The sequence below is a fragment of the Pelecanus crispus genome, chromosome 2 (assembly GCF_030463565.1).
Source record: "Pelecanus crispus isolate bPelCri1 chromosome 2, bPelCri1.pri, whole genome shotgun sequence".
Classification (NCBI taxonomy): domain Eukaryota; kingdom Metazoa; phylum Chordata; class Aves; order Pelecaniformes; family Pelecanidae; genus Pelecanus; species Pelecanus crispus.
Genome location: NC_134644.1, coordinates 132,013,148 through 132,030,190, shown reverse-complemented (window position 1 = coordinate 132,030,190; position 17,043 = coordinate 132,013,148). Strand labels below are relative to the sequence as shown.

The window sequence follows — 17,043 nt, the reverse complement described above, 5'->3', positions numbered from 1 at the left end:
CACAACCAAAAAAACCCCTTCTAAATTACAGTGTTTGCTCACTATTTGTTTTTTCCTTTAAAAAACACCAAAGGATTTGTTCCATGATATCAGATATCTTCCGCCTCACAAATCCTCTCTCCTCACAAAAAGGTATATTCTGGGCCTGACTGTGCTGTTTTACACATATATCGACCAGGTTCGTGTCCACTATTATTCTGACTGGCTCTGAAATGACACTTCTTTCAGCATATTTAAATACTCTTTCCAAAGGAATAAACTTACCCATCCAGACTTCTCCAAACTGACCAGCTCCAAGTTTCTTCACTAATTTAATTGATTCCCGTGGAATTTCCCATGCATCTTTATCCCATGGTTTTTGAGGCTTGGGACTAATACAAGCTTTTTCCAACTTTCTGCATAAGCCATCTGATTGTTCTGATTTTCCAAGGAAAAACAAAATACAAAATTCATTACACTTCTGTCCCTCAAAACTTGAGACAAACGTTACCTAATTACAGGTGTGCACTAACCAGCTCAAAATAATTCTAGAAATAATCAGGTGGTTTGATGAAAATGTAACCTTTCTGATGCTTTCACATAACTTTAAGCACCTCTGAACTGAAACTTGGTATTCAGAGACAAATTTAATAGTGTCACATACATCTGGTTAGCATCAGATTATTAAGGTTTTTTTAGTACAATTCATACCAACTAAATAAAATGTAAGATCTGCTTACTGACAGTATGTTGATGAACATGCACACCGGAGTCAGGCTTGGAACCTGTATTCTGAATTTGTCATTAAGTTTTCTTGCAGCATTGTTTCAGACACATGTGTACGCAAGCATAAGTAGGTCACCATTATTTTTTTTCTCCAGATGCTGACCAGCTACAACTTTAATACAAATGTAGAATAATTCTCAGGTTTTCCAGCTGTGCCAAAGAATTACCACACATGTCCAACAACTCACAGAAATCTCATAGCCAAGTCCTCAGCGTGGCTTTGAAAAATCACTAAGTGATTTTCTGTCCTACATTTTTCATCTTCTCTGTCTTCCTACTTTCAATACTAAAACCCACATATTTTGGAGCTATCCACCAGGAGGTTATGCAGAATGAAAAGTCACTTTTGTAGCTAAAACACAGGTAGAAACTTGTCCCTTCCCCAGTCCCCCCCCCCCCCTTTTTTTAATAATAAATGTATACATTCTATGTGGGTGCAATTTTCTTTCTTTGAAGTCAATAGACTTTTACTTCCTTCAAAACACCATTCACAATAAATAAACAAACAAATTATTTTATAGGAAAAATAAAAACAATTCCACACTCAACACCGCAAGAAGACATTCACAAGTCTATACGTATTTCTGCTAATTGTGAATACAAATTTACTTTTGAATACAGAATTAATTTACAGTGCAGTCAATTCTTACTGTAGTTTCACAGCATCATAACTTTGATGAGGTGTTTTATAAAGCTATTCTTTATTTCACAATGGTATGCCATAGAGCAAGCAGCATTAGGTCTGATTATGATAACAGTGTTACTTGGGTTCCAACCAGTTTTACTTTATCTGTGATAACACGCATGCTTGGGTTATTTAAGCGGGGAAAAAAAAAAAAAGATTAAAAGGTTTGAAACAAAACAAGAAAGCATTTGTTTTCCTTCACAGGAAATAATGCCTGTGTTGTATTAAGTCATCCACTAGCTGATTTAACTTACTTTGATAATGTTTGATCATATCATTGATGTTGGGAAAAGTTATTCTTGGAGAGATGTAAAATCCTCCATTGTCTAGACTCCTAATTTTGTAGTGCTTAATAACATCGCCATGCTGTGGATCATAGTCTCTTATGGAGAGAGAATAGCTGCCTGTGGATAAAGAAAGAATGGTCATTAACAGATAGCAAAAGTCAACAGTGTCCACGCATATACAGTTGAGCCTAACAAAATCACCTTTTTGTCTGTTTTTCTTTTTACTCCCTTATATCCTCAAAAAGCATTTTGCAATCAACATGAGGAAGTTAACCAATGGGCGGTCCTGAACTGGTCACCAAAATGCTTACAGTCACACTTTCTTTTTCAATCTTATTCAACAAAGCTAGGAGTTCCATAATCCAGACGGCTCTACATCCAACGCCCACTTCTGCAGAAAGTCCCCCTGACTCGAGTGGAACCAGCTGGGAAAGCAAGGCCAGGGCTGTCACACCCCTCAGGCAGAAGCTGAAATTCGGAGATCAGCGTTTCGGAAAAGGAACAAGCTGGATGTCATGGGCCATAGCAAAAGGATAGCTTGGAGATGGCTTGAGGCACACAGGAGGGAGGGCAGATCTCTTAGTCCTAGGGAGCCTAACCTCAGCTGGGGTGGGGCAGCAGAACATCTACCCTAAACTACAGAGCTCTTCGTTTCTTGCACTCATACAACTCTTGTTGTCTATTTTCAAGGCTAAGAAACCACTTTTAAGCCCTTTTCTCTCCCCACACACAGATGCAGTGACAGAAAGATTTTGGGGGTACTTCGCCTTACTCCCAAGCAGCCTATGTTGAATTTAGATCTCTGTCTTCATTTGAGAGCACAGAAGCAGCAATATGGGCCCATTACAGAGCACTACCTAATCAAGAAACCGCAGTGTTAGGGCCAGAAAAAGAATCACAGAATTGTTTAGGTTGGAAAAGGCCTTTAAGATCATCCAGTCCAACCATTAACCTACACTACCAAATCCACACTAAACCAATCAAGGGTAGACTAGACTAAACCATGTCCTGAAATGCCACATCTACCCATTTTTTGAACACTTCCAGGGATGGTGACTCCACCACCTCTCTGGGCAGCCTGTTCCAATGCTTGACCACCCTTTCCATGAAGAAATTTTTCCTAATTTCCAACCTAAACCTCCCCTGGCGCAGCTTGAGCCCATTACAATCCACTGAAGGGATTCATGCATCTTCCTCTGGAGGATGCAGTGTTAGAGTATCCAGCTGGAGAATCCAGTCAGGCTGCTGTCAGTCCAGATGCTGGGGCAGAACCTACTACCCTTTTCTGGAAGTGCTAGCCAAAGAATCTGAAGACTTCACTAAGCTTTTCAGTACAAAGGGTTCTGTCTACAGCAGAAACCTTTACCAAAAAGCTTTTAGAAAAAAATCACACTACAGTGCAGAAGTGTAAACTCTCAATATGCACTAACTACATTTTAAAACTTGTAGCAGTGGATACAGACCCAATAGTGAAAGACTATAAAATGCAGCATCTTCTGTTTATAATGAAAAGTGTTCTTCAGCAAAGGAATCACAAATATTAGGAGGGGAAAAGATCTCTCCATTCATTCCTGCTTCTTGTCAGCGTAATCACACACACACACATATGTATTTTTTTCCCTATCTCCACTTTGGATGTCAACCTGTAACTCTCTTCTCTCTTTTCCTGGTGATTTTCTCATCCTTCTCACTCCTACAGAACTGCAGAAAAGTCACACACTAGGACACACTAGGACTACTCCAAACCCAGTGCGCCACTTGATGCCAATTTTTGTGAAGACAGACTGTATGTTTTTAACTCTGCAACCAATACCAAAGTAAGCCACACCAAAGCCTACCTTTTAATGTTTCACTTTCCCTGATAAGGAAAGCTCCAGGACCATTTCCAGGAGCCAGGAGTTGTCTTTCGGCATCTTTTCGGGTTATGTCTTTGAAGAACCATCTGAAAAATATTTCAAAGAGTTAGGACCCTCTCTTTCCCCCACCTACAAAGGATACACCACCAGGGTCAAGAAGAGGTTTGCCAGTATTTAGAGCCTGGGAGAACTTACTCTTCTGTTTCCAAGGTGTTTACTTTTGCTACGTAGTTGCTGGGAATGAAACCTTCCTTCCTTGTTGTGAGAGATTTTGCTTTCCACCATTCTCCCAGCCTGAAAAACAGAAACAAAAGTAGTATTCACAGGAAAGGAAAATTATAAAGTGTTATTTGGGTTCTACTGTGCTGAGAGCTTTGCCCGTGCTGGAGAGAGAAGAATCTTTTCCCTGAACTCAAGCTCCCTGAGAAGCCATTGGCTCTGTCGGATCAATGTTTGATCACTGTTACCAGGGGCAGCTGCCAACTCCTACCAACAGCTCCACATGCATTTATATTTTCACACATAAGGGAACTCTCTTACCATTAATACACTCATGTTATGAGTAGGATATAAAAAAATTATACAGGGAATTAGATGAGTCCAAAGAAAAACTACAATACAATCAGTACTGTCATACTTACTCCTCAATAACTTTCAATTTTTCTCCTTTTTTGAAGGACAAGTCATCTTCATGAATGCCATCATAGGGATACAAAGCTACCACAATGACTCCATGCTCCTCTGTTTCTACAAAGGTAAAAAGCCAAAGGCATGTTCGCGTTATTTCGCAGGCTGACATGGGCATAGCACACAGCAGTAAGATTCCTATGAAAACGTACCTTCACTGACAAATCTTTGTCCTGGTAAAAGCTGTGCTTCTGCATTTGCCTAGAATAAAACATGTCTTTAATTAAGCAGTTTTAGATCTTTGTGACAATCTTATATTACAATTACATGTTATTCAGTTGCTTCAGTATCATCTTATATGTTAAATTAAATGTTAAATTAAATGTTAAATATATGTTAAATTAAAAGGAAATGCTCCAATCTTTTCCCAGCATTCTTCAAAAGCGAATTACAACATAAAAATATAAGCCCCCATTAGATTTTGAATTGAGCAGCTAAGACCTCGGGAAGGTGTGACACAAGCTGCGGGGAGGAAGTTCACAGCTTTGTGACTTCTGCTGAAAAGGCTTTAGGCAGGGCACTTTAACAGGAACAACCTTAGCAACACAACCGTGCTTGTAGTTCTTTATTAACATGTGGCTGTCATGCTAAAGAACTACAAGCACGGTTGTGTTGCTAAGATTGTGCAAGGGAAAAAAAAAAAAAAAAAAGAGTAATTAAAAAAAAAAAATAATGGTAGTTTGCGATGTGTGTACGTTGGCTGAGAGCACGCTGAGTCCACTGTGTCAGCTGGTGAGAGGGGAGAGAAGGGTGTCATTCACACCTGCAGAGAGCATGACCCCTGAATAAGGGCAGTCAGGAAAAAGAGTTTCCTCAGCACAGTAGAGAGGGTGGGGAAAAAAGGTACCAGTCAATATGCAAAACAGCAAACCCACTTGGTACCTGACGGGATTCCCCTTCCCAGCACCCTTCCTTTCTAATGCCAGGCAGCACACACGGAACTGCCGCTATCTTGTTCCTCTTGCGGCAGGGTGCCGCTCCCTTCAGCACCGCACCCTCCGCTCCCCTCCCGTCCTTACCTACGCACCTCGTGCAAGGGCGAGTAGTGGCCTTCAGTCAGTAAAGGGAAAGTTGACTAGAGCTGGTAAAGAATCGCCCATGATTACCTCAGCCTTTTTAAACAGAATAACCAACACCTGGAGACCATAGCTATTAAAAACCCAATGCCGATGCTTTTGAAAACGGTTCTAAACTACTTCAGGTTTTCTAAAGTCACCTAGCGTTCTTCTACAGACGTAGCTATATCTAGATCAAGCATTGCCAAGGATTACTGTTTTCATGCAGAAAACTATGACAAACATATAGTGATTAAGTAACAAACCGCCAATTTTTATTTTTTATTTAAGTACTAATTCATTGAGGGTGAACTGCATGCTAAAAGCCCAGTTGTGGACTAATGATCATTTGATTTCTTCATGCATGTGTTTTGGACTGACATTTAAGTTATGCCAGTCATGCTTTGATCTCGCTACTGGAATTCTCCCCTGAGACTATCTACTTACTGGCCTTTGCTGTTTATTGGACGTTGGATCCCTCACATAAATAGTTCGTTCAGTTTTACGTACTGGTTGATTCTTCAAATCTAGCCCATCTCCATGCAGACTGTCTTTCCTTTTTGATTTTATACATCCCATATTTCCTGTTGAAATAAAAAAGGTATTAAACAAAAAACATTATGCTATAAACCAAGCCGTTTCCCATGCAATCATCTGGGCTATGCAGCAAAAACGTGCTTCCTTTTCATACACAATAGTTCACGGGGAGAGCAACTGAAGGTTAGGAACACATGCTGAAAGCTCTTTTCTGCTGCAAAGAAAAGAAATGACTTCTTGTCTCAGTTCACAGATGAAGCAAATATTTCAAAAGAGTTATTTACCATTTCAACATTTTCAGATTTATCATTTTTTCTCCCCTACCCCCCCCCAAAACCCCTTACATCTTTCTGATACTTCTGTGAGCTTCAGAATAGATATAAGAAAAATATAATTACTGTAGTGACGACTTATTTCTGTATGTTTTAGAGAAAAGGCTGCTTTGGAAGATGTAGGAAAAAATTCCAGTCCAAATGATGAGAACCGTAGCTTCAGTTAGCAACGCCTGTATCTCCCCACTTCATTTTGCGTATGCCAGTCTAGCAGGGAGCTCCGTTTGATTCAAATCCCCATCTGACATGAGCATGATGACTTGTGCAGTCCCAGCTCCGTGGCAGATACGCTGCTACTGTGACTTTCAGTAATGAATCTCCTTGTTCAAACAGGCCTGCTACAGCAGTCTAAAATAGCCAATGTGTGCATCAGTGATGGCAAATCACCACACATGTATTTCTTTTTCAATACAATTTAGAAGGATAAACCTTGTCTCAGGATGCACATCCATGCTAAATCGGGTGAGATACAGCTGACAGCATCTACATGACTGGAACCTGACTGCTAATCCCATGATGTAATTCCATAGTACTTCAGCAAGCATATATACAACATTATCTCTATATTCCTCCCTCAGAGGAGGGTAATTATACTTACTCTTCAAAGAATCCACTATGAATGCTTTTCAAACCTCTCCTTCCTTCCTCTCTCCCTCCTTTCAGGTCAGTGCTCTAATGCTAGGTTCACAGTCATGTTTTCCCTTGCAGGCACACACTCTCATTCCTCCCCCACCCCCCCTAATTAATCTTTAAAGCCAGTTTTTGAAGAACAACGGAAAACCTAAAATAAGAGCTCAGCGCATATATGGGCTCAAGTAAACCAGCACTGACTAAAACACAGCTGGAGAAGCCAGAGCAGATTGTAACACCCTATAGTACATCTCACTTTTACGTTCATCTGTAGGATAGAAAAGGTCATCATAGTAAAGAGTTAAAGTAGTAGAGGTGTTCACTTGCAGACACAACTGTTTCAATGGGATGGTGCCTTACACACCCTACCCCTGTAGGTAAAAAAATTAGCCAGATTGGTCTGGGTTCATATTAAGACTTGTACTTTTGTTACAATATTGATAATAAACATAATCCTAACTGACTGTAACAACAAACCAAGGCCACAAGCACTCCCACGTGGCAGGTCTCAACTTCCCACGTCGCCTTCATTTAATCTCCCATCCTGCTGTTGAGGAAGCAGCACGTAATGACAGATGCACTGTCCTATCCATGGGCTGAGTGTTTTCTTCTAAACATGAGAGGAGGGTACCCTCCTCTCCTACCATTTCTGCAAATTATCCGTCACCTACTGCCAACAGATCTTGGGTGACCCTAAGATTTCAGCAGTGATGCAGTGAACTGTGATACTGGTTTAAAAGCAGCACGAGAACTCATTGCTCCCCATCTTGTCTTCTCTTGAAATAAAAATTAAAAGGAATCATACAGAAAATCAATAGGCACTGACCAGGCATAATCATCCCACAGAGGTAGAGAATACAGTTTTGTCTTCTTGTGTGTCAACATTTCAGTGTTCCCATACTTGTTTAAAGGCACTGGGGGGGCACCTTCAGCCAGGATCTTCCCTTAGAAGCAAACATCTTTAATGCTTAATTTTAGCTTGTGCAAACACCCATTGGGAGATTTTTCCAAATTCTCAGCTCTACCTGGGTTACATACTAGTTGTTTTGAAATACCGAGAAGGATTTATTTATTTATTTGTTTGTTTGTTTGTTTATTTATTTATTTATAGATGACTCTTGTTCTGTGGTTCATAGGAAATTTGTGTACACCCACAGGCAGGCTGGCATTTGCGTGCTCACCCCAGACATCAGCAAGCCAGTGTTTAATTACCTGCTGTATCTGCAAGATCAGGTATTTAGCCACCTAAGTGCTAACCTTTTGCTCTTGAATAGTTCTGCTTGGACAGAACAAACAGCTAAGGTGGAGGACATAAGGTAATTTGATATAAGTTGTCAGCCAAAAATCCCTTTCCCTATTGCTGTAAGAAAGCTGGAGATATCTTTAGAGACTGCAGCTTGCCCAGTGCCAGTGTAAACTCAGAGAAAAGCATTTTTACTCAGATTTTTTTCTGCAGCTTAAAGCACAAGAACAGCTGTAACTCAAGCCTGCTGTGAAGTTGTGCTGGTAAGCTCAAGGTTAGCATTTGTTCGTGACGGTAGCAACAGCAGATCAGTAATGCCAATGTGCAGGTGCTCCATAATCCCACAGAAGTCCGCTCTATGTCACATGAAATCACACAAATACTGCATGTGAGATAACATATATGATGGCACCAAACAGAGAGAAGATCCTGAGCCTCATCATGAAGCACTGCTGGGTTTTTTTTTCCCCTCATGGAGATGAAAGCCCGTAGTCCTCACAGGACTTAGCTAGGTCTACATTAGCAAATACCAACACCAACAGTTGGTGCTGAAGCCCATACCTGTTTCAAGGGGGGGTTACTGCCCCATTCACTCCAGTATAGCCCCAAGGACTAGAACATTCAGTAGGAGCAAGGCTATAGCAAGAGTTTCTGTAAAGGTAAGCCCTGCACTGCATCTTCATAAAGCAGTCCCATTCTTGCACCCCAACTCTGCTCCACAACACTACCTACAGCCTAGCAAGTGGGGAGTACTACTTCAGGAGTGGGATCCCAGACTAACTAAAATGCTGATGTAGACATACCCTGAGACTTTTAGCTTCTTTATAAAACAAGCCTCTTAAACCTTGCAAAAGAAATCTATGAAAAATATGCAATAACATAAAATGAATGTTTAGCACGTAAATATCAATATAGTTAAATATCAATTTAAAGTTAATTATCAATATAGTTAAATATATATCAGTTAATATATTTAATAATATATGATATATCATTTAATATTTAATTTTCTGACCTTATGTTATTTCTAAACAAGTGTAGACAGACAATGGAGACAAAGCATAAACAAAGCTGAAAAACAGTTTTTAAGCTGTAGAAACTGGATCAATGACCACATGTTCTTTTGATACTGTGAAATTAAAGTTTTCTGAACTCTTCAAAGGCCACAAGATCTTATATTTCTGTACATGCTAGCCCTCTGTAAAGCTGTGTGCACTGGGTTCTGGACTGCACATTTAAAATTCCATAAGATCAGTCCTATGCCCAAAGCAAATGTAACTGTTTTGGTTTCAAGAGCTTCTGCTCAGTGACTGCTCAGTTCATCTGCAATGCCAGATGTATTTGTTTCCAGCACAGCATTATACATTTTTACTGAAATCTGATCCGGGTCTTTCCCAGGATTTTGAGAGTGGTATCAAAGTAAAGATTCATAGTGCCGGTATAACCAGCAGGGACTGACGGGAGAGTTTCGATCAACACACATTGTAATGGATTTTAAAATACAAAATGCTGTATCAGTACCAAAGTTAACTTCACAGAAGTTTGACACTAGCAAATTGTCCATACAAAAAAGAAGCTTTGAAATACAAAATGTGTATACAGTTTACATCTTTCTTAGTTTATACAGCAGTCATAAGGAAAATCTGAAGGGGGGAAGTTCATTCATGCATAAATATAATATTTCACTTGGTGTAAAATGTTTATTTGCATAGCTCTCTGTTGCCATATCACAAGGAGCATCAAGGAAGCATTTTGTGCAGATATAAAGAGAAAGAGAATATCGTAAGCAAAGAGCAATCCAGAGAGCACAGCATCATTACAAATGAAACCATGTTATTGTTTCGTCAGAGATAAAAATAATTTAGACATCAAAGAAAACACTGTCAGTCTCTACTCAGACTTTTCCCATTCCAACAGTTCTGCAATACAGGAGACACTACTTTTCATCCATGATTTTCATTTATTGTCCTGTCCACACCTCTAGACATGAAAGATATATATTTAATTCAAAGAAACTCTATATAACATAGCTGCTAACTTTTATAAACAGATACCTAAAAAAGTAACAACTTCTCTTTTAACAAAGAGCATATTGTATTTCATGGCTAAAAGATAAAGACGGGTACTTGAGCTAACATCTGCAGCGTGGTGACAAGAATCTAAGTTCAGGCACCCTTTGAAAAGCCACAGGAGTATCCATAAGAACCATCACACAGAGCCTCTGCAGCAGGTTGATCCACAGACACCGATTTTGATGTCTACAGAGGCATTCACCTTGAATTTTCCCTCTGAATCCCCTATTTCATTTTGCTACAGCAGCATTTGAGTCTTAATTCCAAAATGGATTGGGGAGAGTGGGGGTCAGAAACCAGTGCAACATTTTTCCAGGGGTTGAAAGTTCCTTTCTATCCCCAAAATACTACTGATTTATCTGCCTTTTGCGACATTACCAGCAGAGTAATGTGTCTCAAGCCACAATACTTCCTATTGCAAGCAGTCAAGGTTCGTGTGACCATCGCCTGTCCATCCACCATCAGCAGCATTTGAGGTTTCATTTCCCCCCAGTGCTTATCCTTTGCATCCTCCAGAAAGCCCATCTCATTTTTCATTTTGCTCATGGTCACAACTGTTCTCCTCCTTGTGATTCTGTTGCATACAATACTTATGGTGCACATTAGAAACCATTTCCTAAAAATCCACCTGAAATGCCTGGGCTTTTCCTGATTGAAGCCATGTCTTCATGAAAATGATTCTCAATTCCTCGATTTTTCAACGGAGAGGCTTCATTTTAATCTTTGCAGAAAATGTAAACTTTTAAAAAACAACTAAACCAGATTATACTTTGGCTTTTCCAATAACAAAGTAACTTTTAAAAGAATTAGAACTACAACATTAGGAATCCAAGCAACTTTAGTTTATCAAAAATATATCTGTTGTTCAGAAGGTTAGTAATCATGTATATAAACACCAATTCTGTGGGTGGCTTAGGCTTTAACATATGTATTTTAACACGTATATAAGTAAAATCAATTTGTATTCAATTACAAGGTTTATAAGCAGTAAACTCTTCATTTAAGCCACAAAATTTCTTATGCATATATTATGTAAAAGATATTCCTTAGCAGTACAAATAAGAGAGAGACAGTGCATTAATAAGTGTAAAGAAAAAAACTTTAAAAAAATCAAGACCCCCAAATTATTCTGAGTCTTGAACATTGCTGCTTTATATTTAAGCTTCTGAATCAAAGAACAGGAAGCAATTGTTTACACTTATGTATAGAAAAAGCAACTGGTGTTAAACCTGGAGCTTTAAAGAAGCTTAAAAAGCAAAGGGGTAAATAATTTTATTTTTCAACACCTCTTTCAAAAATTGAAGAGAGTATCTTTTCCCTCCTCTGTTTTAGACATTTCATTCTGGCCTTGAATGCCAGCTGGTTTGCTGCTACTTCACAAGTTATAAAGCCAGAGGTAGAACAGTGATGCCCTCATCAGATCTCCTGAGTAATCGAGAATGTGAGACTTCTCTGCATTACCCTCAAGGTCAAGGCAGAAGTGTCTCGATAAACAAACAAACTCAGAGTGATCAACTTAGATCTAAAACTGCTGGGGAGGAAGAATCGTAAGCCCACTCTGCCCAAGGACAAAAACACGCGCTTTCTCAGTACCCACTCCAACTTTCCACATCACTTCAATCAACTGCTCAAGTTTCCCATTCTGCCAAAAAAATGGGAAAGATCTTAAATTTAAGGAATTCGTTTCTCTTAACCTTTATTGCCTCCACATCATCTGTGGTACCTGAGTGTTGCAACGATCTTCTATACCTCTGTTATTGGGACTATGAGGAGGACCATCTCTGAGGGGCCTGGGAACCCTGGGTTCATTTCTGGCCCATCATCACATGGTGCAGAATGGCAAAACAACCTCCAAGGAGCACAGAGGAGGGGTTTAATTTGAGGTGGTAAACCTCAGCAAAACCTCATCAGTACTGCTCTATACATATTTGTGCCAGTGAAGATGTGCTACTAGATCAGAGTGAGAATATGAGTGACAAAAATAAATTATCTGTGGTTGGGAGTAAAATGAAAGAATTAAACTGGAGAGCAACTGAACAGAAGTGGATTCCTATTTCTTGCCTGTCTCAAAAATGATCAGTTTGGGGTTTGTTCAGCCTTGTTCTTATACCTGCAATTCATCACATAAATATATATATATAAAAATATATAAAATAGCTATCTATATATTTAATAATATTATATAGATAATACAATATTATAGACATACACACATTTAAATTTTACTGTAAATCCTGACTGCCTGGTAACTTTCATCAAGCTAGACTCTTGCAAACACAGAAGTCCTGGGTCAGCTTTCATCTTGGGCTTGTTTCACTTCCTACATCTTGTTTTTGCACTGGAGACCAACTAGGGGAACTTAAGCAGTTTGTTCTTCCCTTGCCTTTCTGCTGAAAGGGTTATGTATATCTCAGTCACTCCTCGCTTCATGTATTTTAATCTCTTTTTTAATTTAGCTTATTTCTATAGGTCCAGACTACATCAACTCTATGCCTCCCAAACTGAATTTATCCCTTATATGATACACGTATATATGGGCATATAATCACAAATCACCATGTGCTCCCTGCGATGCATATAGAAAGGAGCATGGGTAGCCTAACTCTATGTGTGTGTTTAACGACGACAGACTTGCCCAGTGTAGACTCCCGGTGATCCTCTGATGTGAGAAGTCCAGCTGACAGCATTTTTAAAAAAGAAGAAAATTTGGGGAATTTTTTAGCTGCTTCAATCTCTTTTTGAGAAAAGGTGAGATAAAGCTAAAATAATACTTTGACATACATATCTATATAAACAGGCAAAGAAGAGAAACAAGTTAATCCCCAGTGTAACCAACAAACCCCAAATATTACTGTAGTGGAAAAGTATGCAACAAGCACGCTACTGTGAGATTTCCTCAAACTTATTATCATTTAAGTCAAACCCTCGAATTTTCCAAATTTTCTATCAAAGCAAGATAACAGAGCTATCTAGTTTACCACCCATGATTAAAGCACAGGACTAAAAACTATTTTCTGGGAAAGGCAGACCCATTCCGAGCAGCACAATCGCATTGTACAAGCTCAGAAGTGAGTTTGCCATGCTCTATTTTTAGAGAGGTTAATGGGTGGTGGTGGGGAAGAACAAAATATTATTGCTGAAAGGTTTCAGAACCTCACTTCGTTTAGAAGCTGTCTTGTAATTCCCAGTCTTAAGCACATTTTGGGGACAATAATGGCATTTAGCCCTTCATCCTCTTAGGCGATTAGGAAGAAGTCACATCTCTTTCAGCCTCTTTTCTAAGCTTTAAAGACCAAGCCCTCTCAGTCTTTTCCATTTCCACTGGTTATCCTAGAAGCCCTTCTCCACATCTGTTTCAGTTTGAACTCACCCCTCTTTAAGGACAGGAGGCTGGAGTTGGTAGGGTATTCCAAGACGACTTTCAGCAATGCCTTGCAGCAAATAGTATTAACATTTCTTCCACGTACAGCAATATGTCACCAAATAAATTCCAGAAATGAATTTATTTTCACACCTTCATCATGCTAGCCCTTTATAATCATCTTGTGATCCATTAAGACATCCAAGTTTGTCTCATTTTTCATAATGACAAACTGTTGTCACAGCAGACTTTCATATCTCCAGTGGCATGACCTTACACCCTGATATTAAATTTCTCCCCATTATTTTGCCAGAACATTCTTTCTGCACGATATTCTCAGCTGCCTGTGTGTTTCTAATGCCTCCTAATATCACAAAGGGACTCCTGTTTTTTCATTGCAAATGGAAGTATTAAAAAACCCCAGTCTCAATGTAATGCTAATGTAACGTTAAGCAACAGAGAGCGGTCTTGCCAAGGGTTTGGGGAAGTGCAGCAGACAGGCACCACTGACCTGCTCAGCTTCTTTCACAATTCCTTCCTTAGCAGCTGCGACCAAGACAAATTCTACTTTGCCCATGCTACCTCAGATTATTTTCTATAGTTTTCCTATATCCATTACAGAAAGTATCACCATATCACCTTCATGCTCTCCAACATTTGCATTCCTACTACACTTATAAATCCGTCGTGTTTCTACTTCCTCTGCAACATTCAGTTTTAAGCCCTGCATGAGTATTTCTGCTACTCCTCTTCAGAGCCCAGATTCCCGATGTTAGCACACAAATATCTCAGTCCCACTAAACTAATCTGGGTTGGCAGAAACCTTTCCTGAACTCATTACCAAGCTGACTACTGTTTTCATTGACATTCTCGACAGCCATTCTTCCACCCTTTGGTGTCCTGTTTTCCTTTCCCACATTGGTCTGCACACTGAAATCAGTGGTAGAACTCTGCAGTATTCATAACTCAAGTCCACTTCCAAATTTAAACATTTTTTGAATGAAAATCAAGTTAGAACAGGGAAAAAAGGTGTGCTGTCATCTGACTATAGTGGAAGTGGACTGTGTACTACCTCATACAGCAAAAATCCCCCAACAGCTGACTTAAGAACAGAAAACACCTGGTGAGATAAAATACCTGGAATTGCTGTATTGATGTGTTTCTGGAAAAGGCAGACCCATTCTGAACAGCACAATCGCATCATACAAGGAAAAAACTTTTCTCCTATACCACTCCCATTTTTTAATTCTTTTTTTTTTTTTTTTTTTTTTTACCTACTAGACCAGGCATTTTAGCTATGCAATAACCAACATTAATTAACACATTGCTATACTAAATGGAAAATAAGTGACTTAAGTTAGCACATCTCAAACTTTCAAGTATGAAGTGACCCAATACAGTTATATAGAAGTCAGGTGTGGTCAGGCGAGGTTTGAGGATTATGTACTTCCATCTGCAGCCTTTGAAACAGGAGTGCTTTGGTAAAGCCAGCTGTATCAGTTCAGGTAAACAGTTTTCTATATTCAAATGATACTAATCCACAGTCCAACCTTTGCCTGTCTTGCCTTTAAGTCTCTGGGGAGAGGATAAGTTTATTCAGTGCTCAGCTAAATGATACATGATCTTTGTTGTGTAAAATGATAAAAATGATAGCATAACATATATAATAAATACCATCATAGTTGATGACATGAAAAGTAGCTCTAACAGAGGTGGGGGGCCTTGACCAAGACAGAAGCATCTTCTCTTTTTCTATAAATCCACCACAGATTTGCCTAGATGTGTTAAAAGCTTGGTTTCATGCAGGAATTTCAGCTTTCAAAAGGATGAAAATAAAATTCTGAAGCAAAACATTACATTGAAATGAAGCAGAATATAATTTATACGAACTACTGTTCCTTGATTATTCAATTGAAGAAAAATACCAAAACACAAGAAAGTTAATCCACACAAGATTGTAATTTTGTTAACATTGCATAATAGACTTCATATATTATGAAAATGTTCCAGATTCATGTAGTCAGTATTTTTGGAACTAATTTTAAACCAAGTCTTACATTAAGCTAACATCTGTTTGCTGACCTTATAACACCCGCTTCATTTTATTACAATCATTTGCCTCAACTGCATCCTCCAGAATTTTGAATCAATATCAACAATGAATTAATTCACTTTGCCAGCCCTCAGGCAACTGCATCTTCTATTTCCTCAACTTTTTTCCACTGTACTATATCTTTTGAAGATAGCGGAAAGGTCAAATAACATCTTAATTTGGCATAACAGAATAAACACTTCTATCAAATTCTTCAAAAGGATCATAAGAAATGGAACAGAGAAAAACTGTACCAACATGTTAACCCACTTAAATGGAAGGTTCCCAAAATACTTTACAGACTTAAAAGTGTCATGCAAACTGTAAGTAAAAATGTCATTTTCTTTACTGGTAAAAAAAGTCAGTAATGACAAACTCCATATAACCAAATCTCTATTTCCAGATGAAAATTTGGCCCAACCACTACATTGAAGAGGATGGAGATTTTTCCTAAGTATTAGGAAGTGTCCCACTCCAGCTAGCAAACCCCAAGAACTATGCTTACCTTCCAAGCTGAGTGTACGTATGACTCACATACAATTTTTTCAGTTTTAAATTGATGACTTTGGCCAATAATGGCAGTGTGCTAAAGATTCAGTAGTCTAATATTTGCCCTGAGCTTTACAGATGTCCATGTCTACCAGTAGTATAAGGATTCTTCTCCCCTCCCTTTTTAATGACTGGAGCAATCACTGTGGCATAGAAAAATGAGAAACTACCCACAAAAATGACAAGGTATTGGAGTGAGGTCCAGGAGTAGCCCAAATGACATCATCCTCATAACAAGTGATGTGACAGAAGAGCAGAAGGACAAGCTTCACACAGTTTCTTTGGAGAACATAGATCTGGGACCTGTCCTTCTTCACTCCCAACAGTACTTGCCTAGCTCCTCGCTCTCCCCTTCTTCACACACACACTTTGCATCCCAAAACAAGGTGTAGTTGAGAGGCACGCAACAAGGGTTTCTATGTCAGTCCAAAAGTCCTAATTCATACACATGGTGGTCTTACTCAGGTGTTGATTTCAACATACCCATCAATGTACTCGAAACCAAAGGCACAGCCACTCAAACAAATTACACTGAGTAACAAGTGGCCCCGCATGAGCTACTGTGCAGTACCCAGTGTCTGCATTTACTGCGTGATACATGAAAGAGAAATGAGAGTTAGCTTCTCCCTGTTTCACTGAGCCTCAGAAGATGACATGGGACAAAGTAAGCACCTTGCTAATGTTTAGTGAGTTTGGGGAAAATTAAGGTGTCTCTTTAATATCATCACCAGGCTGTACCCCAACTAGCTCTTCAACTGAAATTTGTCACTCTGTCCACCCCCTCCAGAAGGTGCATAGGAAGGTGTATTTACAGGTAGCAGCTGATACGTGAAACCTCCATCTCATTCAAGTAAGGCAGCCTAATGCTCAACCTAGTTAAAGATGTTGTTGG

At 39.2% G+C, this 17,043-nt stretch overlaps 1 protein-coding gene across 2 annotated transcripts in view; it reads right to left on the bottom strand.

The window, feature by feature from the left end:
• The window catches only part of LYN (LYN proto-oncogene, Src family tyrosine kinase), a 56,341-nt gene that overhangs the window by 29,122 nt on the left and 10,176 nt on the right, over window positions 1–17,043 (bottom strand). Inside the window, exons 2-8 of one of the 2 annotated variants that reach the window (XM_075705914.1) lie at window positions 5,783–5,919; window positions 4,433–4,481; window positions 4,235–4,340; window positions 3,789–3,887; window positions 3,576–3,679; window positions 1,705–1,854; window positions 265–417 (exon numbers count right to left, since the gene is read on the bottom strand). In XM_075705914.1, the coding sequence (XP_075562029.1) occupies window positions 265–417; window positions 1,705–1,854; window positions 3,576–3,679; window positions 3,789–3,887; window positions 4,235–4,340; window positions 4,433–4,481; window positions 5,783–5,914 (793 nt within the window). In that variant the 5' untranslated portion in view covers window positions 5,915–5,919. The remainder of the gene's footprint in view (window positions 1–264; window positions 418–1,704; window positions 1,855–3,575; window positions 3,680–3,788; window positions 3,888–4,234; window positions 4,341–4,432; window positions 4,482–5,782; window positions 5,920–17,043) is intronic. The other variant, XM_075705912.1, reaches the window with a different exon arrangement.